Source organism: Esox lucius, chromosome 14, assembly GCF_011004845.1.
Source record: "Esox lucius isolate fEsoLuc1 chromosome 14, fEsoLuc1.pri, whole genome shotgun sequence".
Taxonomy (NCBI): domain Eukaryota; kingdom Metazoa; phylum Chordata; class Actinopteri; order Esociformes; family Esocidae; genus Esox; species Esox lucius.
Window position 1 is genome coordinate 24750854 of NC_047582.1, and position 27805 is coordinate 24778658.

A 27805-nucleotide genomic window follows, 5' to 3' on the forward strand; every position below is an offset into this window, starting at 1 on the left:
CCTATTAATTTAGTGAACCACACATGCGTGCGCAAACACACTCACGCATGCGCGCGCACACACACACACACAGCTCTCACCATAACAGGGAAGATGATGGCAGCAACAGTTGACTTCAGGATCCAGAGGACAGCCAGACAGATGATCTGGACCAGGGTGAAGAGGTGAACCCTCCTAAGCGGAACGTGGCGCAGGAAGGAGAAGTCTGGCTGATGTTTGGCTGGCATCAGATACAGCTTAACACGCTCCCAGAACTAGGAGGGAAATAGGAAGACAGCAGGTATAAACACACGCGCGTGGACGTGTAAACACAAACACACACACACATGTACATTTGTAAACACGCACATACATACCTGTATTCCGGCGAGTGAAGCCACTCCCATGTAGAGGAAGACCCCATAGAGAACAGGCATGGGGATGTACTGGAGGAAGACATACACCAGTTAACAACACACCCTCTGCAGGGGACAGACAGGCCCAGTCTCCCACTGACTTACCTGAAGGATAGGAGCCAGGAAGATGGAGACTCCAGTTAGAACAAACACCATAATCCCTGTCAACCTCTGCTCTCTGTACACACACACACACACACACACAAACATATTGTTAATCTATGTTCTCATTATAACACACAAGTAATATATCTACACGCATGCACACATGAATGCACATTCCACTCTTCCACACTCTCCATACCTGACGCCTAGGAACTGGGGCTGCTCCCCAGGGGCGCTGGACTCGCTCTCCATCTTCAGAGAGTCGATGTGGGCGATGGAGATGACAGTGGCAGCCACGTACCAGGGCAGACCCAGGAAGGAGCACACTGCCATTAGAATACCCACCCAGAACAGGTCCAGATGGTAGCCACAACCTTTCTGTTGGAGGGGTATAGCGGAAGGGAGGGGGCAGACAGCAATACTGCCTTTTAATCTTTCCTTTGTGTTTCTTGCTGTTTTTTCCATTGTCACTGTCAAATGATTTGCCTGTTTTTCTGAAGACCTGACCAGAATGCAATGGACATGAGATGTTGATGGCCTAATCTTGCTGCAGAGGAAGGGGCCTGAGTGAATCAGGCACTAGATGGTTGTGATCCCATGGCACACAGTACCTTGAGTTTGTTTTCTTTGCGGTTGACAATGACAGCACTGATCTGTTGGTCCATGAAGATGAGAATGGTGACGAGGAGGGCAGGGATGGAGCTGGCCAAATACACCCACCATGGATTCTTACCAAACGGCATCACCAACCAGCCACGTTCTGGACGTGTTGGCTACACACATGCAGCACACATACACACATACATTTACTGATGTAACCTTTATTAACACGGGGAGTATGGTGCTGAATACCTCCCAACGCAACACACACATACACACATACACACATACACACGTACACACATGCACACATACACAGGTGCATCTCGAAAAATGTGAATCGTGGAAAAGTACATTTTATTCTGTAATTCAAATATTGATTAATTCCTCATGAAATGAAACACTTCAAAACCTTTTTGTTTCAATCTTGATGATGATGGCTTAAAGCCCATTAAATCAAATCAAATCAAATGTATTTATAATGCCCTTTTTACAACAGCAGTTGTCACAAAGTGCTTTACAGAGACACCCGGCCTTAAACCCCAAGGAGCAAACAACAGTAGTGTTGAATTTCAGTGGCTAGGAAGTTTCATGGAAATGGAATGGAAGTCCAGTACCTCAAAATATTAGAATAAATAATGTATACTATAGAAATGTTGACCTGAGAAGAGGTCTAATTAGCTAATTAACTCAAAACACCTGCAAAGGTTTCCTAAGTATGTTAATTTCATGCACTCAATACTTGGTCAGGGCTCCTTTTGCATGAATTACTGCATCAATGTGGCGTGGCATGGAAGCAATCAGCCTGTAGCACTGCTGAGGTGTTATGGAGGCCCAGGTTGCTTTGATAACGGCCTTCAGCTCACTTTCCTCTTGACAATAACCCATAAAGTCTCTATGGTGTTCAGGTCAGGCGAGTTGGCTGGCCAATCAAGCACAGTAATACCATGGGCAGCAAACCAGTTCCCAGTTGTTTTGGCACTGTGGGCTGGTTCAAGAGTGGCTTGTCTCTAGGAATGCAACACTTGTAGCCCATTTCCTGGTCACACCTGTGCGTGGCGGCTCTTGATGCACTGACTCCAGCCTCAGTCCAGTCCTTGTGAAGCTCCCTCAAGTTCATGAATCGGCTTTGCTTGACAATCCTCTCTTGACAACCTTTTCCTACCACACTTTTCCCTTCCAGTCAACTTTCCATGAATATGCTTTGATACAGCACTCTGCGAAAAGCCAGCCCTTTCAGCAATGACCTTCTGTGGCTTACCCTCCTCATGGAGGGTGTCATTGAGTGTCGTCTGGACAACTGTCAAGTCAGCAGTCTTCCCCATGATTGTGGTTGTGTGTACTGAAACACCCTGAGAGATTGAAGGCTCAGGGAGTTAATTAGCTGATTAGAGCTCTTCTCAGGTGGACATTTCTGTATTGTAAATTTCTATTCTAATATTTTGAGATACTGGATTTTTGATTTCCATGATCTGTAAGCCGTAATCATCAAGATGAAAACAAAAAAGGCTTGTTTCAAAAAGGTTTGTGTGTGTGTGTACATATATATACACAGTATCTCACAAAAGTGAGTTCACCCCTCACATTTTTGTAAATATTTGAGTATATCTTTTTATGCGACAACACTGAATAAATTACACTTTGCTACAATGTAAAGTAGTGAGTGTACAGCTTTTATAACAGTGTAAATTTGCTGTCCCCTCAAAATAACTCAACACACAGCCATTAATGTCTAAACCGCTGGCAATAAAAGTGAGTACACCCCCAAGTGAAAATGTCCAAATTGGGCCCAATTAGCCATTTTCCCTCCCCAGTTTCATGTGACTCGTTAATGTTACAAGGTCTCAGGTGTGAATGGGGAGCAGGTGTGTTAAATTTAGTGTCATCGCTCTCACAGTCACTCATACTGGTCACTGGAAGATCAGCATGGCACAGAACTTATAAAGATAAAATGGCCTAGGCTGTAAGAAGATTGCCAAGACCCTGAAACTGAGCTGCAGCACGGTCGACAAGACCATACAGTGGTTTAACAGGACAAGTTCCACTCAGAACAGGCCTCACCATGGTCGACCAAAGAAGTTGAGTGCATGTGCTCGGTGTCATATTCAGAGGTTGTCTTTGGGAAACAGATGTATGAGTGCTGCCAGCATTGCTGCAGAGGTTGAAGGGGTGGGGGGTCAGCCTGTCATATGCCGCACACTGCATCAAATTGGTCTGCATGGCTGACATCTGATGAGACCAAGATAAACTTATTTGGTTCAGATGGTGTTAAGCGTGTGTGGCGGCAACCAGGTGAGGAGTACAAAGACAAGTGTGTCTTGCCTACTACAGTCAAGCATGGTGGTGGGAGTGTCATGGTCTGGGGCTGCATGAGTGCTACCGGCCCTGGGGAGCTACAGTTCATTGAGGGAACCATGAACGCCAACATGTACTGTGACATACTGAAGCAGAGCATGATCCCCTCACTTCAGAGACTGGGCCGCAGGGCAGTATTCAAACATGATAACGATCCCAAACACACCTCCAAGACAACCACTGCCTTGCTAAAGAAGCTGAGAGAAATGTGATGGACTGGGCAAGCATGCCTCCAGACCTAAACCCTATTGAGCATCTGTGGGGCATCCTCAAACGGAAGGTGGAGGAGCACAAGGTCTCATACATCCACCAGCTCTGTGATGTCGTCATGGAGGAGTGGAAGAGGACTCCAGTGGCAACCTGTGAAGCTCTGGTGAACTTCATGCCCAAGAGGGTTAAGGCAGTGCTGGAAAAAGATGGTGGCACTTTGCCACCATCATTATTGACACTTTGGGCCCAATTTGGACATTTTCACTTAGGTGTGTGCTCACTTTTTGTTACCAGCGGTTTAGACATTAATGGCTGTGTTTTGACAATGGCTGTGCCTGCCTACCCCACATGTCATTTCTTCAGTGTTGTCACATAAAAAGATATACTCAAATATTTACAAAAATGTGAGGGGTGTATTCACTTATAGATACTGTATATATACACACACACATGCAGATACAGTATACACACAGGCATACAAACACACAGACATAAACACAAGAAACATGTAGTTTACACAGACTGTTCAAGATGACATGCATCACGAAATGCTAAATCAACAAACCTATAGTATATACCTACTATCAAATACAGGTTAAATCACACAAAGCATGCATCTACGTACATTGGGTTAAGAATAAGAAATACCTTAAACTCTGTAGGTACAATTAGTTTGGGTGTGTCCAGCCCTATAAGCATATCCAGACCCACAAATGTCATGATTGACATGAAGATGGAGAAATCACTGATCAGCTTCCTCAGCTAGGCCCACCGACATGCACAGACAGACACACACACACACACACACACACACACACACAGAGGTGGTAGAGATAGACGTAAAACGGCAGAAAGATACAAAAACAAAAACCGAGAGGTTAAATAAATAAGACTAGAGACTGTTGTTGGCTCCAAATCAAGTAAAGTGTTATTCTGATAATTTCAGGAAGAAGCAAGATATAAAACTAAAGGAGGAGAGTGAAAGTAGAGGCAGGAAGGGATAAAAGGGGAGGACCTTAATTTCTCTAGGCACGTGCAGTTTGGGAGTCTCCAGACCTAACAGGAAGTCTACTGCACAGAATACCAGGATGGAGATGATGATGGAGAAATCAGCAATCAGGGACCGACACTGGAGCACAGACACCAGGAGGTTGACCGATGACAACGAGGGTCAGGGATGGGGGGAGGCAGGGGGTGGGGAGGGAGGGGGGGAGATGAGAGGGTGGAGAGGTCAGCTGAGGCATAGGATAAGGGTGAGTTTACACAACCTAACTATCACCCCAAAAGAACATCCAAGACTGTGTCCTGTGTTCCCTAGTGACCCATGTGACCCAGGTCACATGGTCTGTATCCTCAGCATCTATTACCTTGGTGGGGAAGTAGCGGCTGGTCTTGAACTTCTTGAGGGAGACGGTCATGGAGTAGGTCCCGAAGAACAAGATAAAGGATACGAGCGCCAGGTCAGGGACGTACTTGCAGGCGTTCCCCAACAAGGTGCCACCATACTTAACACACTCCTTCTTACTGAGCTGACTCCAGTCCAGACCTGTAATGTTATACTGCAGAGAGAGATAGAGAGAGAGAGAGAGAGAGCGCGCGCGAGACAGAGAGAATACAGGGCAGTACAGAAATTGAACTAATGCCAATGTAGAGTCATGTCATGTGACCATGTTAAGGAAATTGTACAGTGTAGAGACGTCATGTGACCATGTTAAGGAATTAGAAACAGTGTAGAAACATGTCATGTGACCATGTTAAGGAAACAGTACCAGTGTAGAAACATGTCATGTGACCATGTTAAGGAAACAATACCAGTGTAGAGACCTCATGTGACCATGTTAAGGAAATTGTACGAGTGTAGAGACGTCATGTGACCATGTTAAGGAATTAGAACCAGTGTAGAGACCTCATGTGACCATTTTAAGGAAATAGTACCAGTGTAGAAACATGTCATGTGACCATGTAAAGGAAGTAGTACCAGTGTAGAAACATGTCATGTGACCATGTTAAGGAAACAGTACCAGTGTAGAAACATGTCATGTGACCATGTTAAGGAAACAATACCAGTGTAGAGACCTCATGTGAACATTTTAAGGAAATAGTGTTAGTGTTGAGACATGTCATGTGACCATGTTAAGGAAATAGTACCAGTGTAGGGACATGTCATGTGATCATGTTAAGGAAATAGTGCTAGTGTAGAGACCTCATGTGACCATGTTAAGGAAATAGTGCTTGTGTAGAGACATGTCATGTGACCATGTTAAGGAAATAGTACCAGTGTAGAGATGTCATGTGACCATGTTAAAGAAATAGTGCTAGTGTAGACACATGTCATGTGACCTTGTTAGGGAAATAGTGCTAGTGTAGAGACATGTCATGTGACCATGTTAAGGGAAAAGTACCAGTGTAGAGACATGTCATGTGATCATGTTAAGGAAATAGTGCTAGTGTAGAGACATGTCATGTGACCATGTTAAGGAAATAGTGCTAGTGTAGAGTCTTGTCATGTGACCATGTTAAGGAAATAGTACCAGTGTAGAGACATGTCATGTGATCATGTTAAGGAAATAGTACCAGTGTAGAGACATGTCATGTGACCATGTTAAGGAAATAGTGCTAGTGTAGAGACATGTCATGTGACCATGTTAAGGAAATAGTGCTAGTGTAGAGACATGTCATGTGACCATGTTAAGGAAATAGTGCTAGTGTAGAGACATGTCATGTGACCATGTTAAGGAAATAGTGCTAGTGTAGAGACGTCATGTGACCATGTTAAGGAAATAGTGCTAGTGTAGAGACATGTCATGTGTCAACCCTGTGAGAGTCTGTTAAGTCCAGGGCCACTTACCAAATCGGTCATGTTATCGTCCGCTAGTGGGACTGAAGCATTGAAACCCATCGCAGTGGCTGTCAGAGAAGGAAAGAGAGGAATAGAGAGAGAGACAGGTCAGATCTCCCAGATATATGACATCATGCCAGACAGACTGTATACATGTATAGTAACATGACATCATGCCAGACAGACTGTATACATGTATAGTAACATGACATCATGCCAGCTACAGACTGTATACATATATAGTAAAATGACATCATGCCAGACAGACTGTATATATGTGTAGTAAAATGACATCATGCCAGCTACAGAACGTACACATGTATAGTCACATGACATCATGCCAGCTGCAGACTGTATACATATATAGTAAAATTACATCATGCCAGGCAGACTGTATATATGTATAGTAACATGACATCATGCCAGCTACAGACGGTATACATGTATGGTAACATGACAGGTTTGTAGCATGTAGTAGCAGTAGAGGTGTACTCACTCAGATAGCAGCCAGAGAGAGAAAGGAAGAAGAGCGAGATAAAGGATAGAGCATAAGAGGGATAGATAGAGGCAGAAACACATCAATTACAATAGTTAGGAAAGAACACACACAGCAGGCGATACTACCTAACTGTTTGGAATAACATGTCCAGGATGTGCACTTCTTAGACTGTCCAGTAGAGGGCAATAATGCACCTCACAGGTGTCAGTGCTAGTAAAGCTCTCAATGGAGGAAGAGGGAGGGTAAATGACAGATGACAGAAAGAAGAATGATATGAGGAGAAACAGAAGAAGAGGATGGAGTGGAACAAGGCTCACCCTGGTCTGGTGCAATACATTCACATTTGTATGTGGTAATGTAGTCAGGCTTGAAGCCACGGTTGATAGGATAGTATTTGAAGGATCCCACCTGAAATAACACAATGACAGTTAAGACCCTTCACAGTTAAGTCGGTGTGTACAATATATGTTAGAAAACTTTTTTTAATTGCAGGCTAACATTTTCTTCACACAAAATCTCCAGTGGTGCTCTAAATTCTTTCAAGGACAGCCAAGGCATTAAAGTCTGAGCTCATTTTGCAGATTATTCCACTTCTGTGGTGCAAGAAAAGTGAAGTGTGTGTGTGTGCTTGTCCAGAAACCACAGCAGGCCATTTTTACATTAGGAGATAAGGTTAGGTTTGAGGAAAGTAGGATTTTGAATAGTTACAAAAGTGTGCAGTGCTTTACATTAACCTTTTGGCTCACCAGCCACTGTGGCTAGTGGTTTTCCAAGGTTACTAGCCACTCAACATTTTCACTAGCCACCATTTTGTTGTTGGGAAATTAAGTTTCCTGTTACCCGTTCTCTGCTCAGCCTTCCCAGTTACCGAACCCCTTCTGTCCCTGACCCCGAGCCTGCCTGCCCCCTGTGCTTCTGCCTTGAGGACCGCCTCGTTATATATATATATAGACTGTATATATACATACATTCGTACACACACACATACAGGGGTTTTCCTGGCTCAAAATTAGGCAAAGGTGGTACCCCAACCCTTGCACTCAACCAGACGCCCCTCAGTGAAATACTTTATATAATATGTGGCTACATTTGAAAAATACAACAATTAAATCTGCCTTGTGTTATATCTGCCCTGTTGTCCATGTCCAATTGAGCAGCTAATGCACGCTACAATATACTCCCTAATATCAACCAAAATATATAAGCAATATATTTCTTCTTAACATAGACCTATTAGCATGTTATTTAAAAGGAAATATGAAATAACTCATCAGCTATATAATTAATAGCAGTGAATATTATTGTTGTCTACTTTCGATGTTATGCCAAATTCTTGTTAATATAGACTTGCAAAAAAGAAAAAAGAGCTGTATATATTACAGCCTTGTCACATTATTTTTTCCTCCAACCTTGCCTTGACGCCACATCGTTAATCTCCCTCTCGACCTCCTCCTCTCGACCAGCTGTATGGGCTCTACTGCTGTCACTGATCCAAAGTCTTCACGTTCATATATTTATATTTTTAGTGACTTAAATATGTACATTTTCCATGTACATTGCGTATATAGCCCAATGTTTTTGTAATCTGATGATCTTTTCACCGGTGAACATTCCTTTGTCTCGCGAACACTCTTTAAATAAATCTGTAATTCTAGGCTACTAGAAGTCACCTGAAAAGTTTAGAAAATATATGTGGATTGGATGTTTGAGGTTATTACGTTTTATTAAAATATTTTGACATGCTTGGGTGTAAAAGAAAACTAGGATCCAGTTGTATTTCTGACGTTACCCGTGTGGTCCAGTATGCAAGGCTGCCAAATTTCATTGACAGTACGGCTATTCTCCCACACAAAATCATGTTTTACCATGACAACACACAGAGGTGGTGCGAGATTTTGGTAAAGCTGTCGCCTTTGAGTTTTGAACGATGGAAAAACCCTGTGTATAGATACAAAATGACACCTGCCAAAGTGGCTAGTAAGAGTGACTGCGTTACATGCCACCACTGAATTCCACACGCATTTGGCGGGTTGGCAGTGCCAATGTCAAGCCCTGCTAGTGTGTATGTAAAAAATATGACCCACCATTTTCTTAATTGCATCAGAGATGAAGATGAAGGAGATGAGGCTGGAGAAGCCCTCCTCTGTGAAACGTGTCATGTATTTAATGATGTAACTGGCATCCGTGGCGACCAGGATCAAACATTGTAGACAGGCGTGGAGACCAATCCACAGACGTAGCTCCATGTAGTCTATAGTGTTAGAGCTGAGACAGACACACAGAATTGGAAGAAACAAATAAATAAAGTGAGTTTGTGTATATGTGTGTGTGTGTGTGTGTGTGTGTGTCTAGCTCACCTGCAGAACTCAAAGAGAAGTTTCTCAAAGATGAGGATCGGTCCAGTGGAGCTGAGGATGATGAGTGGCTGACCTCCTAACAGACAGAAAACTGATCCTGCTAACGCTGTGCCTAGGAAACTTTCCATCACTCCCTGTCACAGAGAGAGAGAGAGAGACAGATGACTGTCAGTGATCTAACCATGTACCTAGGAACGCCTCCATCACTCTCTGCACAGAGAGAGGGAGACAGGTCTGTGGTGAATGTCTGTGATCTACCCAGGAATCTCTCCATCACATCTGTCAGGGAGAGAAAGACAGGTGAATTCAACGCTGTTGTTGTTTGCTTCTTGGGGTTTCAGGCTGGGTGTTTTGTAAAAGCACTGTTTTGTGAAAGCACTTTTGTAAAAAGGGCTTTATAAAAAAGATTTGATTGATTGATTGATTGAATTAACATTATCTGACATTGTACCTAGGGAAATCTCTATCACATCTGTTAGAGAGAGAGACAGGTGAATGTGATCTGACAGGGTACTTAGGAAACTCTCCATCACATCTGTCAGAGAGAGAGACAGATGAATGTGATCTGACAGGGAACTTAGGAAACTCTCCATTACATCTGTCAGAGAGAGAGACAGGTGAATGTGATCTGACATGTTACCTAGGAAACTCTCCATCACATCTGTCAGAGAGAGAGAGACAGGTGAATGTGATCTGACACGGTACCTAGGAAACTCTCCTTCACATCTGTCAGAGAGAGAGACAGGTGAATGTGATCTGACACGGTACCTAGGAAACTCTCCTTCACATCTGTCAGAGAGAGAGACAGGTAAATGTGATCTGACACGGTACCTAGGAAACTCTCCTTCACATCTGTCAGAGAGAGAGACAGGTGAATGTGATCTGACACGGTACCTAGGAAACTCTCCATCACATCTGTCAGAGAGAGAGGTTATGCAGATGACTGTCTGTGTGGGTTGTACCTGGTAGTTGTCTGTGGCATCCCCCAACAGGCCTCCAAAGGTGATGGCGTTGGTGATGCAGCCTAGGTAGATGAACAGCACAGCCGAGATGGACTGGATGTGAATGCCCTGGGTGAAATCACTTAGCAACCATGGAGCCTTCCTCTTAATGTCCAGCCACAGACCCCCACAGAACCTGGGGAACACACAGAGGTGACATCCATGTTCATTGACTCTGGAATAACATACAGGGATTCCCCAACAATTTATGTTTGAAGCCCTAAAAGATTCTCCAGCAACCTTGTCTTTTGAGAGTGTATGAGAGCTTTTCCAGATGTTAAGCATTTTAAGTGACCCAGATCAATTTGATGCTGGCAAATAGCACAAGCACACACAAACAAGATCATATTGGTGGGTGGTAACATTATTGTAACAATTTTCACATTTTTCTGTTAGGAAATGGCTACTCTGTATAGTGTGTATGCCTTGACTAAATGTACCATGGACACTATCTAAAAAACAGAAATGTTTTATATTTGTCAATGGTAAATTATACAAAACTTAGTCCCCTATGTATAATATTCTACCTAACCCGAACCTTCTAAATCCTCAGAATGTCTACCCTGTTTCTTCTTGCTCCATCCATTCCCACTGCCAGTCACAGTGCTTCCTCTCCCTGTGGGTAATGGAAATAACAACCAGATGCTTCAGATTTATACATACTGTGGACCATCTGGCTACTTGTTCTGTGTTAAGTGTCCCTAAGGCTAATTTGTTTCTTGAAGACGGACCTATATACCAAATTTCATAATTGTAAAGTTTGAATCGCTTGTTTTACTGCCACCACCAGACCAATTTATCCTGTAGGACAACGAGGAAGTACACATTAGCTATAGTTGCTACTAGTGACAATGGTACATGTATTAAAAAAGTATCTCGCCAGCTAGTGTACATTAGCTAGTGGTAGGCAGCCAGTACCCACTGCAGGACATTGTAGTAGCTACCTAACTAGCAACCCTGCCATTATTACCCTGTTAAACTTGTATGTTGACTTTACTACTTTAGCATGGTTTTGAGGCACAGATTATGTGCCTCAAAACCTCAAGATTATGGGTGTTAAGAGTGCCAAGCCATTTTAGCCAAAAACCTGGATGCCTCAGTAGGTTGAAACATAGCTTTTTCCTGTAGTGGATCTTCCTGTAAGACAAAGCCTCAACCAATGAAGTTAACTGACCCTAAAATCTACTTTTTACAATGGCAACCTCAATCTCTGTTCTTGAATCCCATTAAAAGCCTGGGGATTGCAGAAAAGTTTACAGGAAAAGGCTGTTATTATCTTAGCAAGAGGCACACAGTACTGAAAATAAATTAATAATTTCAGATGTTTCATTTCTGTTGACTCCCTGGAATAATTAATTACAATACATTCATCATGTTGGACAATTACAATATATATTTTATGTAGCAGTATTTTATTCATATTTATAATTTTGGAGGTAACAGTATGTAAACCAAACAGAAAATATATCATATAATTGTTCTATTTAAACCTACTCCTATTTATGTTATAGCCACATCCCCTCTGCTTTGCCAAGTCCCACAGATATAAATTCACAGCCTCACAAGTTAATTTACACTCCAGCTAATTTATGCACACTCACCATAAACATGCTCAATCACACTCGCCATAAACGTGCTCAATCACACACATGGACACACACAGTCTCTCTTCACTCACTCACACACTCAGCATAAACCCGCTCAGTCACACACATGGACCCTCACAGTCTCTCTTCACTCACACACTCACCATAAACATGCTCAATCACACACATGGACACACAAAGTCTCTCTTCATGCACACACTCACCCACATGCGTATACACATTCCCTTCACTCTTCTGTATCATGAAAATGTTCAGCATTTGTTACCCTAGTTTATATACTGTGACCTTGATATATGTTTTTTTTATTGCATTTGTAAATTGGTAATAATACATTTAAGTATTTTTTATTGTTTTATATCAGAATTTCAGTAACCATGCCACAACATCCACTATGATGTCTATGTAACCAATTCAAATCTGAAACTTGATTTCCTGGAAAAGTTGTCAAAACTTCAGTTGTTTGTATAAAGTGCACAGAAAACCTTGGTTTCCTTAAACAGGATTAATAGTAATTTCTTATAATTAGAATTGCAGAGGAAGATTATTTTGGTCTCACCCCTTATAAAGTATCTTAATGAAGTATCTGTTTCATGTCAAACGTGAACCTAATGTTGGAAGTCATGATTTCTCAAGATGTGGATGTTAAAAAAATAAGTCTTCCACAGTACAGTCCCACACAATATATGCACATACTGTATGAACAGGTTCTCTTCTATGGTGAACATGGGACTAAAACTCGAAAAATGTTAAGCCTTTTGCTTCAATGTTCTCCGTTGTAATGGAAATTCACCCACTAGTCATCCTCGTAATATTAATGAGAAATAAAATAATATTATTGTCATGTCGCTGACCATCGATCCCAGTGCTTCCTCACCTGCCAGTGAATTGCAGTTCCTCTCCCAGCTCGTGGGGGGCGGGCATCTCCTCATCCTCCCCTCCTGCTGGTCCCCCAGCCGTCCCGTTCACCTGGCCCAGCTCGTTTAGGTTTAACACAGACTTTCTATTGAGGGGTTGAGATGGAGGGTCAGCAAGTGTCAATTATGATAAAGAAAAAGCATTTCCTTGACTCAATCCATTCTTCCGAAATTACATAATCAACTATCTGCCTACCTGACTAGTTGACTGACTAACTACTAAGTAACTAAGTCACGCATTTTCTTAACTGATTATTTGAATGGATCTTAAAGGATCGATACCTCATGTCAGCAGAGGGGACCTTCTTGGGTGGCTCAATGCGTATTTTCGGGTCCCACTCCCCAGGGGGCAGAACGATGACCTCATCCAGAAACTCATCTATACCAGCTACTAGGTCGTCACGGTCCCGGGCTTTATACGCAACATCACTGAACAACTGATGGGACAGCAAAGCCTGGTTACACCTTGTATACTTCTACTTTATCAGAAAGCCATTAACTGTGTATTAAAAAAAAAAAAACATAAAAAAAAACTATGTTTGCATCACTATTCTTACGTCATCCACCATAAGTGTTGCGATGGCTCGACCAATCTCATTGTAGGACTTGCCCTTGCCATGAGGACCCAGAAGTACAAACAGAAACCTGCCAGGAGACAATGGGATAAAACACCTGTTGAGCAGCAGGGCACGCACCCACACCATGTTTTCATGGCTTTTCGGTTCTATATATTTTTTTAATAAAATATTTTTCCAAACCTCAATCCTAAAACTAACCCAACCTTAGCCTCAATAACCAAACGTTTCCGCCTAATTCCAAACTCTTAACATAACCCATAAATGCTACACATGCACCCTTGTTTCATGTCTTCAGGACATTTAGGCAAACTGTGGTCCTGAAAAGGTAGGTAAACACACTAATACCTGGTAGGTACAGGGACTTCGGTCAGACCACCTAGTGTGGTAGCCTGGGCCAGACGCACGAATGCTACAAAAGGTTTTTCCAGGAAGTCCACCTCTCCAATCAGAACATTGGACGCCTCTGCATCACGAGGAATCTTCTTCATGAACTTGTTCTTCAGCTACAGCGGAGAGGAATTGTGACAGTCACAAGACAGAGGATAAAGAGAGACAAAAAGGAAGGCTGAATATGGAGACAGAATTACCGTGTCTAATTTTTATTTGATAAATAAAACATGATTTCATTTTATTTTAGCTTTGTCTGTTATGTGTCCTTTTGAGCCCTGTTTTCTCCTCTCATTGTACTTCTTACAGACACTTCCCACCCTGTGGCAGCAGCACTTCCACTTTGTGTGCCCTGACCGCACAACCCATGTGGAATTTGGAACCGTGTTTGCAACTGTTGAGTGGACAAAGTTTTGAACTCTGGATCATAAACAGGACCGGAGTTTGCCAAAATCTCCTGGTGTTTGGAACTGTCAGATAAAATTCGGAAAGAGTGTTAGGAACTGAAATTTGGGACAGTGTTTGGAACTCCTAGTCCGTAGCTAAGTAACTCACTACGAGTTCACAGAACAGGGCTGCAGGCAGTTGAGTCCAAATAGAGGAAAAATCGACTTCTGGGTGACTCACACTTTCACTCCCTGCTGATCACCAGTTTTTTCTCTCCATACACTGCTTAAGGTTTTTCTACACATCACATCATCATTACACATTTTATGCTTCTTTCCTTAAACTCCAAGAAACATTGCTCTTTAAACCCTAAACTCAATCTTCCCTCTCTGTGAAAAACACTGTTAACCACTTTGAAAAGATGTTTGATGACATCTTCAGTAAATCCGCTCAGCCTTGACCACTAGCTGTGTACCCTTATATACTATGCTGTATATATACAAATGCTGTATATATACATATATACAGCATTTGCTGGGTTTTTTCCATGTCTTCTTGGTACTCACTAAGGTGCCTTTGGTGAACAAATGTTTGTGAAAAAGACAGCAATAATCGTTTACAGAAATGTTTATCAGCTACACTCATTTACTTGCTTGTTTGATTGCTGTTGCTGGATGTACAGTATGGCATGTTGTTGTGAATTGTGATGCTTTGACACTAAATCAAATGTGTTGTTGGCATGATCAGTTTAAGGTTGATCCCATTGCATTTGAAAGAACTTTGAATCACAGCCCCAGACTGATATCCGTGTAGCGTGTACATGTAAACTTGTAGGAACAGGCAGCTGTACGAGGCTAGATGACAACTATTCTTCTCTTTTTTCCCACCTGGTACCCATGATGTGGTGACAGGCATGTCTGTGTGTCTGACCAATGGAAGCTTATCCTTCAGATGGGAAGCGTGCCCCAAGAACTAATTTCGCTCCATTCACTTCCAGATGAAGCATCTACTAGCATCTACTACAAGCACAGGGGGAATCCCAACTTTCAGGCAATGCTGAAACCCTACACCTTTATCCAAGTTATTTGTTCTGCTACCTCTAGGCTCTTGACTTTGCCCAATTAAAACTATTTTTTTGTCTTTCCACCTGAATAGTTGGACCAGCTTCCCTTTGAAGCTAGGACAGCATAATTCCTGTCTATATTGTGCAAATCTTTTAAATTAGTAAGTAAAATAATAAAGCTTGGAAAAGCTTGGAAACAGTCAGTACACCACTCATTGATACCCCACCCCCCTTTTCATACAATTCAGAGCTCAGCTCTCAGTACAGTAAACTCCTGCTCTACAGAAGCACGCGGGAGTGGAATGGTTGGTAATTACAGATTCAAAATCTTAATCTTTTAATTTTGTTGTTGTGTGATTCTCTCTCTCTGCATATAGCTTTCTTTTTCTCTTTCTTTCTTTCCTCCTTTGTATTTTGCTCTGTCTCTCTGTCTGTCAGTGACTCAGGTAAAAGTCAGATGAAGGTTCCTAAATTTTGAACAGTGTGTGTGTGTTTGAGTGGCGGGCAGATCAAAGAAAGCTGTTGGTAATCAAACCTCTGTAGGAGGGAGTAACTAATTAAAATAGACTCAGACAACCTGTATGTGTGATAGTGTGTGTGTGGCTTTGAAGTCTGACAAACCCTATTAGGGTAGGTAAGACACCCCCAAGACGCCACAATAAACCTCCATCACACTCACCGTCACCAACCACAGCTAAACAATAATAACCAAATCTGTTCTTTGGCACACCTAAAATGGAAAGGCAAGTGACTCACGTGAGAACAGTAATATTCTCCCTGGGTGGCTTTGTAGTCTCCAAACTCTGTCAGGGTGGGCCGTGACCCAACACCTACAGGTACTTAGAAATATTCTTTATCCTGCTCTTTCTCTGTCTGTTATTTCTGATGGCTGGACAAACCAAAATAGTTAAGCTAAAGCAAACAACAGGAGCTTAGGGGTGTACAATGACTTTCCTATCATTGTCACACACAAACACACACACACACACACACACACACACATGTTTTTCCTTCATTTGTGGGTAAAATGAAATAATATTCTTACCTGAACCCTAATCCTTACCTTAACCTAACTTTAACCTTAACCTCAATAACCTAACCTCTATGTCTAAATATAACCTAATGCCTAACCCTGATCCGAAAACTAACCCCAATTCTAACTAACCCAACTGTAGCTTTTACCCTAAACGTAATCCCAAGTCAAACTGGGAAAACTTGGTGGTCTGGAAACGTTTTTATTGATAAAACAGTTTAAATGGAGAGATGACTCCCATCTCAAATATTTCTATTGGATGGTACATTTCAAGAGAACCCTGCCAGATGCCAGAGGAAGATGTAGCAAGTGATGTGTTCACCAATTCTTTCAACGTCATGTAGGCTTAATTTGTATTTAAACAGAAGACTGTGAGGTGTCACTGAGTTTAACTGGTGTTCAATCCCTTTTAAACACATTTGTCCAATTGGTAAGGAAGATTTCCTGGCTAACGTAAACCTAACGGAAATAGCCTTGTCTTTGCAGGGCTAAAAAACATTGTGTCAACCAAATTGTCAGATTTGACTATCTTTGTGGAGGTATCTGGTCCCCACATGCAAAGTATAACAAAGATGACACAAACCAAGCCCGTAATATATATTTTTGAAAATGGCATTTTGTCCCCCCCATTTTTTATCAACACAACTCTATTATAAGAAACGCGCAAACTCTTTAGGACGGTGCAGTGGCAGTACGGTAAGCAAATGCATAATTCGAATCAGACTGGCTTTAGGACCACACGCAGGCCCTTTGCTTTGAGGAAGTTGCTGGAACGGTCTAGTTACCGTAGTAGAGTAGAGGCTACGGTTGCTACTAGCAACCTAGCTGATTACCTCCCGTAACATATGAATGAGGGAAATATTTAGCTTATCTATCAGAGTGTTTTTCTGAAACCGGCAACCGCAGTATGCTGTAGTTATGCTAACGTTATATATGAACAATAGTTGCAAAATATATATCAGCCTGCTTGCCAGTTTTTTTTTGTTGCAAGCTAGCAAACTGTTTACATAGTTACACTATTTTCACCTCACTCACAGCTAGCACCAAGATGACGCCAGCAAAGACAATACTAAAGTTAGACATACGGGCGTTTTTTATGCAAAGACAAAGTGAGTGCAACAGCTAGCTAGTTATGATACATTAGAATAAATAATTTATATACTGTGTTATGTATATTATTGCCAGACATGCCATATCTATAATTTCAATACCACCACCAATATTGATGCTAGTTTACAGTACTCTTTTTAAACTGCTGCTAGTGTACAATGTTATGTATATTAGTGCTTTATCTTCTTGCTACATTTTTGCTGTGAATATATTTTTTCTTCATTCTCACTACGTAGTTGTAGTGTGCTATGCCACCATTCATAAGCTTATTACTCTTATATGTATCTATAATATTAAATAATACTACTCAGATTCCTGCTAGTTTTAAGAATAGTTTTCAGTATTCTTTAAACTGTTGCTAGTGTACAGTGTTATGTATAGTGTTATAAACATAAAATGTACAGACTATATTGCTAACTATATTGCCCTATACATCTCCGGAACAAAATAAGAGACCTTTCCGAAAAAGTTAAAAAGGAAAGTACAATATGCAGTGGTCTCTTAATTTTAAACCTTCTGTTCCTTACTCAAAACCTACCTTTTCGACTTTTTTGAAAAGGAAAGAAAAAGGTGCGGTGGTCTCTTAATTTTTTCCGGAGCTGTATATTTCAATGATGGCTTTTATTTTGAAAAATAAATTGTTAGTTAGCGCTGCTAGCATAATATCCTGCGGCTGGAAGAACAGTCATGAAGCCTCGTAGGGCCAACACTAGTGACAGGGGTTCCTGTCAGCAGGATCAGACAGTCAGTAAGAATAGGTCAACCTTGGAGCTGAGGTGAAATGTTGCTACATAGCAATAGTCTTTAAAAGTGGATAACTTAAACAAAATGATTTATGTTATAATGTGTAGCCCCTATCTTGAATGTTCATATTTATTAGCAGAACCTGAAGGATGTTGAGTCGTTAGGAGGTGAGGTTGTGAAATTCAAGTACAGTAAAAAATGTAGATCACATTATATCAGCCACAGACATTGAAATACAAAGGTCTGTAGTAACATTCATGTCTTACGTGAAGGATTTTGTTGGATTTGTCAGAATGCCCAATCATTTATGTTGGGCTGCATGTATTATTTATGTAGACATAGTTGTTTTCATTGATTTTATATTTGTATAGTATACTGTATAATTGTATTTGCTTGCTGTATGATAAATAGCGTTGTTAATGTTTGATTAAAGTGCATGCAGTTTTATTAGTCAGCATTCATTCACATTAAGTGTCATCATGACCACAAGGAAGGATGGCAGTGACATTCATCAGTTTTTTGGGCAGCCTCAGAAAAGTAAACTGAGAGCAGTGAGAAAATGCATCACTACTTAATGTTGGCACAACAGAGGTTAGGTTTAGGCACAGGCACTACTAAGGTTAGGTTTAGGCACAGGTGTTTCTGGTGTTAGGGTTAGGTCAAAGGGTGGGGAGCAGGGGAATATTCTGTCACTGGACTGGGGTAAAACATTTTTATGTTTTAATAGGGGGGACACCCAGACCCCCAGCTAATTTGGTCCCCCCCAAAGTTGACTCCATGACTACGGCCTTGACACACACACATACAAAATATCATGTTTGGCATTACCTGGTCTGTGCTTGGCGTGTCAGAAATATCATTCATACTTCGGCTCTGAGCATGATCTAGAACATGATCAAAAACTCCAATCAATAACCAAGAATTGTTAGTCCACAAATAAAGTCCCATGACCAAACACTCATTAAAATCAATTGATGATTATGGTCGGGTGATCCTGAGTTTTGTGTCTTGATCTGAAGCAAGGAATCAGTTCTGATTGTGTGAACTTTGAGTAGTGTGAGTTTGTAAAGCTTACTTTTGCATCTCCAAACTCCCTCTGCCTGTTTCATATCCAAAATGGTTGTTGGTGCCCGATGAGGCGGCTATGGTGTTTCGAACGCTGCCTGGGTATTTACATGTTCACTTAATGGGACAAATATTTGCTATGTGCTATTGTATGAATTTACTTTAAGTAGAATTTGTGTGTTCTGCCCCAATATGCGATCTACCCCTAGTGATACCATTAGAGCATGTATAATTCGAAGTGTGTATGAATGTGCTTAGAGAACAAAGGCGATTCTGATACAACTATTGTGTGAATGAGGTTTTGTGATTTTGTGTAAAAGATTTCCTTCAGCATGTGTTTAATAGCTGACACATGCAAACAGAGGGCCGACAGATTATACCCTAGCAGCCACAAATTAATCTCCTTCACAGTCCCACCCATTGACCTAAGTGTGATTGAAGCTTGCACGCAATTACATCCAGAAATCATTCCCATCTATCAGGTTCAATCACATCTAGAAATTGATCATACCCGTCAGGTTTGATAACATCCAGAAATCAGTCCCATCTTTCAAGTTTAAACACATCCAGCATCATTATGAGATCATGAAATGGAAAAAAGGTTGAAACCCAATGGGTAAACATGTGTCCATGCTTTGAGTATGTCTGTTTATTGTAAGAGAGCCAATGCCTGTGTGATAATCCACTTGATTGTGTGTATGTGAGTGAGTGAATGTAGACTCACGCAGGCGACCAAGGCTGCCTGATTTGGCACGTAGGTCTTCTGTAGAGCGATGGAGGCCAGAGGCTGAACTAGGACTACGACTGACGTTAGCACGGGTGACATTATGAACAGATTGGGGACTACGACCTAGAGAGGGAAGGAGGAAAGAATGGGGGCAAGGAGTGGAGAGAGAAGACAGAGATGACAGAAAAACATGACAGGAAAAGAACAGAGGGAAAGAATGTGGGATAGAGGTTATTAAATAAGAAAGAAGATGTTATTGTGGTAATAAACTTTGCATGATAAAGATGAAATCAACAAGACCACACACACTCACTGGTCGGGGAATTGTTTGATTTGCCCATGTCGGCCAGCGAGCGGTGCATTGGTTTCTTGTGCTGGTGGCGATGTTTCCGTAATAACACAAAGCTGACCTTTTCCCTCAGGTCTGGAGCAATCAGACCGTCAGCCACCTGGCGATCCACAATCTCATCTGAGATCAAAAGTCAGGTGTGAGAGTTCAAGGAAAAAGCAGAATGAGAGAGAGAACAGACAGGTATCCAATTCTTATAGACCTCCTTGCCGAGCCAGGATGGAAGGTAATGTGACAGGATTTTCTATTCCTAAAATCTGTTATTAATTATTAAGTGAGGAGAGTGATGAATTTCTTCAAGATAATTGCACACCTGGTGCCCCAGGTCTAATCTCATCCCTGATAAGGGAATAGCAAAAAAGAACTAGAGCAAAGGTTCAAAAACTTATTTCCCCTATTTTGTCTTCCAGTATTGTAGCTTTATATTTGGAGCCATGAAAGTATATTACAAAGCTTCATAAAGTAGTTTTTCAGAAGATCCTCATCCAATTTTTATCTTCTGCATTGCAAAACAATATGGACTATTACCACTTTTGCCTCCAGAGTTTTTCAATGTGTATAGTCAAATAAATGAAAAACATGACTGTGTGGTGGGAACGGGAAGTGTCTATAGAAGGTGAACTTCTTCTCCCAAGTCCAGACACCAGTTAGGTTTAGTTTTGGCCATTGTGTGGAGTTAATTTTACACCTAATGCATTACATGTAATTCAAAACAAAATACTATAAAAAATGTTGAAAACGTAAAAACAAAATCACAGTGAATAGCAGAATTCTTAGAATCCTTAGAATTCTTAGAATAGCAAAAGAAAATAGTAGATAAGTAAATCATTTTGAAACATTCCAAACTAATTAAAAAGCTAAATCCAATTATATGCAAATTAATTTGTATGCATTTTCCTGCTGTTACTACCTTTGGTAAGATTATTTAAACCATCCCTTTATTTAGAAACAAAATGAAAAACGAACAATTGAAATTATAAAAATACCTAGGCCATTCCAAAACGGTACATGTAGCTATTCAACTATTGTGATGTAGACAAATAATTTCAAATTATTTGTCTTTTATACAGGTGCTGGTCATATAATTAGAATATCATCAAAAAGTTGATTTATTCCAGTAATTCCATTAAAAAAGTGAAACTTGTATATTACATTAATTCATTAGACACAGAGTTATATATTTCAAATGTTTATTTCTTTTAATTGTGATGATTATAATGAAAATCCCAAATTCAGTATCTCAGAAAATTTGAATATTACTTAAGACCAATACAAAAAAAAGATTTTTAGAAATGTTGGCCAACTGAAAAGTCCCCTTAGTTGGGGCTCCTTTTGCCTGAATAGCTGCAGCACTGAGGCGTGGCATGGAGTTGATCAGTCTGTGGCACTGCTCAGGTGTTATGAGAGCCCAGGTTGCTCTGATAGTGGCCTTCAGCTCTTCTGTATTGTTGGGTCTGGCGTATTGCATCTTCCTCTTCACAATACCCCAAAGATTTTCTATAGGGTTAAGGTTAGGCGAATTTGCTGGCCAATTAGGAACAGGGATACCATGGTCCTTAAACCAGGTACTGGTAGCTTTGGTACTGTGTGCAGGTGCCAAGTCCTGTTGGAAAATGAAATCTGCATGAAGTACTCTAAAACTAATGGCTGCGTTGACCTTGGACCTCAGAAAACACAGTGGACCAACACCAGCAGATGACATGGCACCCCAATCCATCACTGACTGTGGAAACTTTACAATGGACTTCAAGCAACGTGGATTCTGTGCCTCTCCTCTCTTCCTCCAGACTCTGGGACCTTGATTTCCAAAGGAAAAGCTATATTTACTTTCATCAGAGAACATAACTTTGGACCACTCAGCAGCAGTCCAGTCCTTTTTGTCTTTAGCCCAGGCGAGACACTTCTGTGTCTTGTTCAAGAGTGGCTTGTTTCTTGGTTCTTGAAGCACTGACTCCAGCTGCAGTCCACTCTTTGTGAATCTCCCCAACATTTTTGAATGGGTTTTGTTTCACAATCCTCTCCAGGGTGCGGTTATCCCTATTGCTTGTACACTTTTTTCTACCACATCTTTTCCTTCCCTTTGCCTCTCTATTAATGTGCTTGGACACAGAGCTCTGTGAACAGCCAACCTCTTTAGCTATGACCTTTTGTGTCTTGCCCTCCTTGTGCAAGGTGTCTATGGTCGTCTTTTGGACAGCTGTCAAGTCAGCAGTCTTCCCCATGATTGTGTTGCCTACAGAACTAGACTGAGAGACCATTTAAAGGCCTTTACAGGTGTTTTGGGTTAATTAGCTGATTAGAGTGTGGCACCAGGTGTCTTCAATATTGATCCTTTTCACAATATTCTTATTTTCTGACATACTGAATTTGGGGTTTTCATTAGTTGTCAATTATAATCATCACAATTAAAATAAATAAACACTTGAAATATATCAGTCTGTGTGGAATGAATGTATACATTATACAAGTTTCACTTTTTGAATGGAATTACTGAAATAAATCAACTTTTTGATGATATTCTAATTATATGACCAGCACCTGTATTAACCAGATTTGCATTAGTTACAGCTTATATGTCGATTGCCTGACTTTAGAATTCTCTGACATGGAGCAGAATTCAAAGTCCTTCAATAATGCCAAGCCTTTCAGGTCCTTATGCAAGAAAGCCTTTCCAAAATGTTACACTATTGCGACCATGCTTGACATTTGAGTAAAGAAAATAAAGATTAAATTCATCTTGTCTTCAGTTGAATACAAACTGTGTGGAATACAGTCCTCATTTGTCCTTAAAGCACCACTTCAGCATCATCAGTCTAGAGAACATTCTTTCTGATGGAGGTTTTGAGGAGCCTTGACAGGTGCTTCTACGTGCATTTTGACAAACTAAAGTTTTTTAAACAACATGGATCTCGTTATGTCTGATGGAAAACCAAACACTGCAGCAATTATTTTGACCCCTTGTCAAAAGAATCCTAAATTATACTCTGGAATTCTCTATCAGAGAATTCTGAAAGAAATGTTATACAATCCTCCTGTGAGCTGATATGTTGCACACCTGTGTCTTGCAGCAAGACAACAATAAAGAGGACAAATAAGTTTTCACTGCAGTATATTTATGCAAATCTGAGAATAAATGTGTGAAAAGCTGTTGCCAGTTTTACCAAAATCTAGCTTGCTTTCTCCCAGTCTGATTTAATTGCCTGAATTTGCCAACTGTACTAACATGTCCTGCACAGCTTCTGGGATTTGAAGTCAGAAGTAGAAATGTATTTCAGAAAGTCTTATCTTTTAGTCACAGTAGTTTGTAGCATAAACCCTTCAAACTACAGTCACATTTGTAAGAAGAAACCTCTCTACATATTACAGTAGAACATTGTTACAATATTAATACAATAAAGTGTCGGTTTTAGCCAGCTAGCTAATTTTCAACCATAGTCCCTGTGCAAGAATGGGGTTGATTTGGGAAGGGGCCGTGGTCTGGGTCACACTCACCCACTATCTGGGGCAGGGAGTATCCTTCCAGGTCCAGCAGTACACTGCCTGTCTGTATGCAGGTCCGCAGCTCAAACAGACTGTGCAGGGTTAGGGTGGACACATGGGGCTTACTCCACCTCTCTCCTCCCTCCTCCACCTTCTCCTCAAACTTCACCCACCTGGGGACAGAGAGAGGGAGAGATATATGGAGAAGAGATGTAAAGGGAGTGTCAGAAAAGAGAGAAGATGAAATTAAGAGATAGATAGACAGAAAGTCCAGGGTAGGAACACAAGGAAGAGCCAGCGGGGTGTGTGTGTGTGTGTTTGTGGGTGTATGTGCGTGTGTGTGAGTGCGTGTGTGTGTTTACCTAGCAGACTCTTTCCACTCCATCTCATCTCCATCATGTTGCAGTGTGTCCATCTCTGTGAACAGAGTGGGCGTTGGCACGTCGTCATCATCCCCCAGGATGTAGCGCAGCCTTTCCGCTGCGGGGGACACTGGGAAACAGAAATATGAAACCAAAGAATTCAAATATTGTAAGAAACCTGTCCCTTTAAATGGTTTCACACTGTGTTGAGTACTTAACTCGTTATTTAGTTTATCTGCTGTAAACACAGCTGTTGCTGCGAACACGTCTCTGGTGTGGGTGTCTATTTTCTCACACCTATCACTGCGTGAATAATACAAAATCCACATGGTTCTCAGTTTTTTCTTAACCACAGTTCTCAATAGCTAAAAACGACCTTTATCAACATTTTCTAAGTAACTGCTTCTACCATGTTTGATTGCATTATTAGTTGTATGGAATAATAATTTGTTGTTTCCAGATTGTATGTTGATTTGAGTTATTTCACTGTCACTGCAATTAAATACTGATGAGCTATTTGGTTTGTTAGCATTTATTTCATTTGCTTGATCCTTGTATTGATGATATGGCAGACCTGCATGGATATTTTGAATTGGAATTGGAATATGGAATTGACTAATTACAGCCAAGTGATAACAAAAATAACAAACCCAAAACCATGGAACTTGTTCCCTCCGCATCTCTGTAACAGGAGCACAATATCTGTAACTTCCCCTACTCAATCAGTGTTTATTTCCAGAAGCACCTCCATTCATTTATAATACCTACATTTCTATATACAGAAAAGTTTGTAATCCCTTTTTTAGTAAAATCCCTTTTTACTCACAGTGTGTAGTGTTAGTACTGCATAGTGCATTTCATACTATGCTGATATTCCACTAGGGTGTATGTTGACTGATATTCCACTAGGGTGTATGTTGACTGATATTCCACTAGGGTGTACAGTGACTGATATTCCACTAGGGTGTATGTTGACTGATTTCCAACTAGGGTGTATAATGACTGATATTCCAGTAGGGTGTATAGTGGATGTATGATGACTGATATTCCACTAGGATGTATAGTGACTGATATTTCACTAAGGTGTACAGTGACTGATATTCTATTAGGGTGTATGTTCACTGATATTCCACTAAGATGTATGGTGACTGATTTCCAACTAGGGTGTATAATGACTGATATTCCAGTAGGGTGTATAGTGGATGTCTGATGATTGATATTCCACTAGGATGTATAGTGACTGATATTCCACTAAGGTGTATGATGGCTGATGTTCCACTAGGGTGTATAGTGAATGATATTCCAGTAGGGTGTATTGTGGATGTATGATCACTGATATTCCACTAGGATGTATAGTGACTGATATTCTACTAGGGTGTGTGATGGCTGATATGCCACTAGGGTGTATAGTGGCTGATATACTACAAGGATGTATAATGACTGATATTCCATTTTGATGTATGGGGACTGATATTCCACTAGTGTATATGATGACTGATATTCCATTTTGATGTATGGGGACTGATATTGCAGTAGGATGTGTGAGTGACTGACAATTAACTTTGAAAATGTTTTTGCGATGAGAGCAAAAGCTGGGGGATAAAGAAATCAGATGTTTTAAATAAGTAGGTGTTAAAATAAGGACAATTTACCTTAATAAAAAGAAATTGCCAGCATCTGTAGTTGATTACGAAAGGAAACTGAGGGTTGCCTGTGATATTCTAAATCTCCTGTTGATGGATCAAAGTCCATTAACATGCTCCTAGCCCCAGGGCTCTAATAACACTGTCGTCACAATATCTGCATGGGTGTTTGTGGGTGTGTGTCGATCCTCTCCTGGTGGTTCTAGCTTATGTTGATCCTGTGTGAGTTCTCTTCGACCCCTGCGAAAACAACACCCCTAATCTCTAAACCACTCATCCTCTGTCTCTCACAGTCAATTAATAATAACCCCTGACCTACACCCTGAACCATCTAAAACCCTCACCCCTTCACACAGTCAATGAATAATAACCCTTGACCTACACCCTGACCCATCTAAAACACTCACCCCTTCACACAGTCAATGAACAACCCCCACAACTGTTCCATAGATAGATTTTCTGAAATGTGTGGTCACCCCAGACATCAGTCACGCACACTTCAGACAGTGATGTGGACATTAAATACAATATGTTTATTTATTTAAGACAAATCATTCATATTTTCTTCACTGGTTTTGCGTGTGTTTCTGTTTTTATTTAGATCCTTAGATCCTGTCAAAGCTGCAGCTCCTCTTGTGTTTTCTGCTTCTCCCAGTTAAATGATTGATCCCAGCGGTCTGAGGTACAGTTCACAGTCAGACCGGAGGGAGGGGTAAGGACTGGTATGTAATGTATGCAATTTTCCTGATGCAGGCCAGAAAGTCTTGGTTACTAACGTTAATAGCTTTGGTTTAGGATTTAACAAAACCCTCAAAAGATATATGATTATGATAATATCTTTGTCTGCTTTGTATAAAACAAGCTGAGATCCCATGGCATTGATTGTATGATTTAAGCAGCACACTGTCTACACAGAAAAATTATTCCAAAATGGTTGTTTTGGGGGAATCTTTTTGTATAACCCATTTTTGGTTGTGGGTAGAACTCTTCGGGTTCCATGTAAAACCTTTTTGCTTCCTCCTTTCTTGTTTTGTTAAATGAATAATCAATTCAACAGAGTTTACATGGAACCCCACAATGATGTATCTGGAACTAAGAAGGGTTCCTCCTAGACACAGAACCCTGTTTTTCAGAATGCCAGAGCACTGACCAAGTCATGGCCATGGTTCCAAAGGTTGATACACATGAAAAACCAATATTCTCTAGATAAGATCATCTGCTGAACTGTTGACTAACATAAATCAAACATTTACAGACAGACTGACCGTGACAAAATGCAACAAAAGAATGAATCTGAAACAGTGAGAGAAGACAGACATGGAGATGGGTTCTTCACAGAGCACTGAGACCAACTGACTGACTGTTCTTGACCTCAAGACTCCTGTCAAAGACAAACTTGTGCTTCGCTGTGGTTCTAGAAAGCCTGGAAATACACCCAAACATTAACCAATGTTCTACTGAGACGTACTTCATAGCAATGACACCAACAACATAGTTGTGAAAAGAAAGTAAATGAACATGAAAGTTGAACAGCACTTTATTCGCTTCCTTTTTACACACCTCACATCCTCCCTTATGCCTGTCCTAGTTACCTGTGTGTGAGCCAAGCAGCGTCCAGCGAGACGCCATGCTGGAGGTAATGGAGGAACCCGAGTCCTGCATGACTGACCACAGGAAAAACAAGGTTTAGATCCACCAACAGAGACCTTCCCTGTGACTCCAAATGATCAGATAAACAGATCTCCAATACGTTGAAAGATTACACTCTGAAGCAGAGAGACTTCCAACCTGTTGATGGATTAATACTCTAAAGGAGTGAGATCTCCAACACTATCTAGTTGGCGGCTGTTAATGTATGTCCGGCCTGAGGAGGTAGCACTCCACTGGTCTGGCGGTACAGCACCAAACCCAACACCGTATTCCCCCTTCCTTTCTTTTTTTCTTTCTTTCCTTCCTGCTCCTTTGTTCTCTCTCAACTTGTTACTCTGATGTTGT

General features: G+C 41.1%; 1 protein-coding gene across 3 annotated transcripts in view; it reads right to left on the reverse strand.

The window, feature by feature from the left end:
• slc4a5b (solute carrier family 4 member 5b) overlaps positions 1–27805 on the reverse strand; it is a 41239-nt gene that overhangs the window by 4300 nt on the left and 9134 nt on the right. Inside the window, exons 4-25 of one of the 3 annotated variants that reach the window (XM_034297028.1) lie at positions 24168–24297; positions 23818–23978; positions 20290–20445; positions 19974–20099; positions 19013–19068; positions 13806–13963; positions 13440–13527; positions 13165–13319; positions 12843–12968; positions 10323–10497; positions 9361–9494; positions 9088–9268; positions 7321–7411; positions 6514–6572; positions 5033–5224; positions 4681–4794; positions 4314–4427; positions 1112–1273; positions 700–878; positions 501–573; positions 357–425; positions 81–254 (exon numbers count right to left, since the gene is read on the reverse strand). In XM_034297028.1, the coding sequence (XP_034152919.1) occupies positions 81–254; positions 357–425; positions 501–573; positions 700–878; positions 1112–1273; positions 4314–4427; positions 4681–4794; positions 5033–5224; positions 6514–6572; positions 7321–7411; positions 9088–9268; positions 9361–9494; positions 10323–10497; positions 12843–12968; positions 13165–13319; positions 13440–13527; positions 13806–13963; positions 19013–19068; positions 19974–20099; positions 20290–20445; positions 23818–23978; positions 24168–24297 (2873 nt within the window). Of the gene's footprint in view, positions 1–80; positions 255–356; positions 426–500; positions 574–699; positions 879–1111; positions 1274–4313; positions 4428–4680; positions 4795–5032; positions 5225–6513; positions 6573–7320; positions 7412–9087; positions 9269–9360; positions 9495–10322; positions 10498–12842; positions 12969–13164; positions 13320–13439; positions 13528–13805; positions 13964–19012; positions 19069–19973; positions 20100–20283; positions 20446–23817; positions 23979–24167; positions 24298–27805 lie in introns of all 3 variants that reach the window. The other 2 variants (XM_034297029.1, XM_034297030.1) reach the window with 2 other exon arrangements.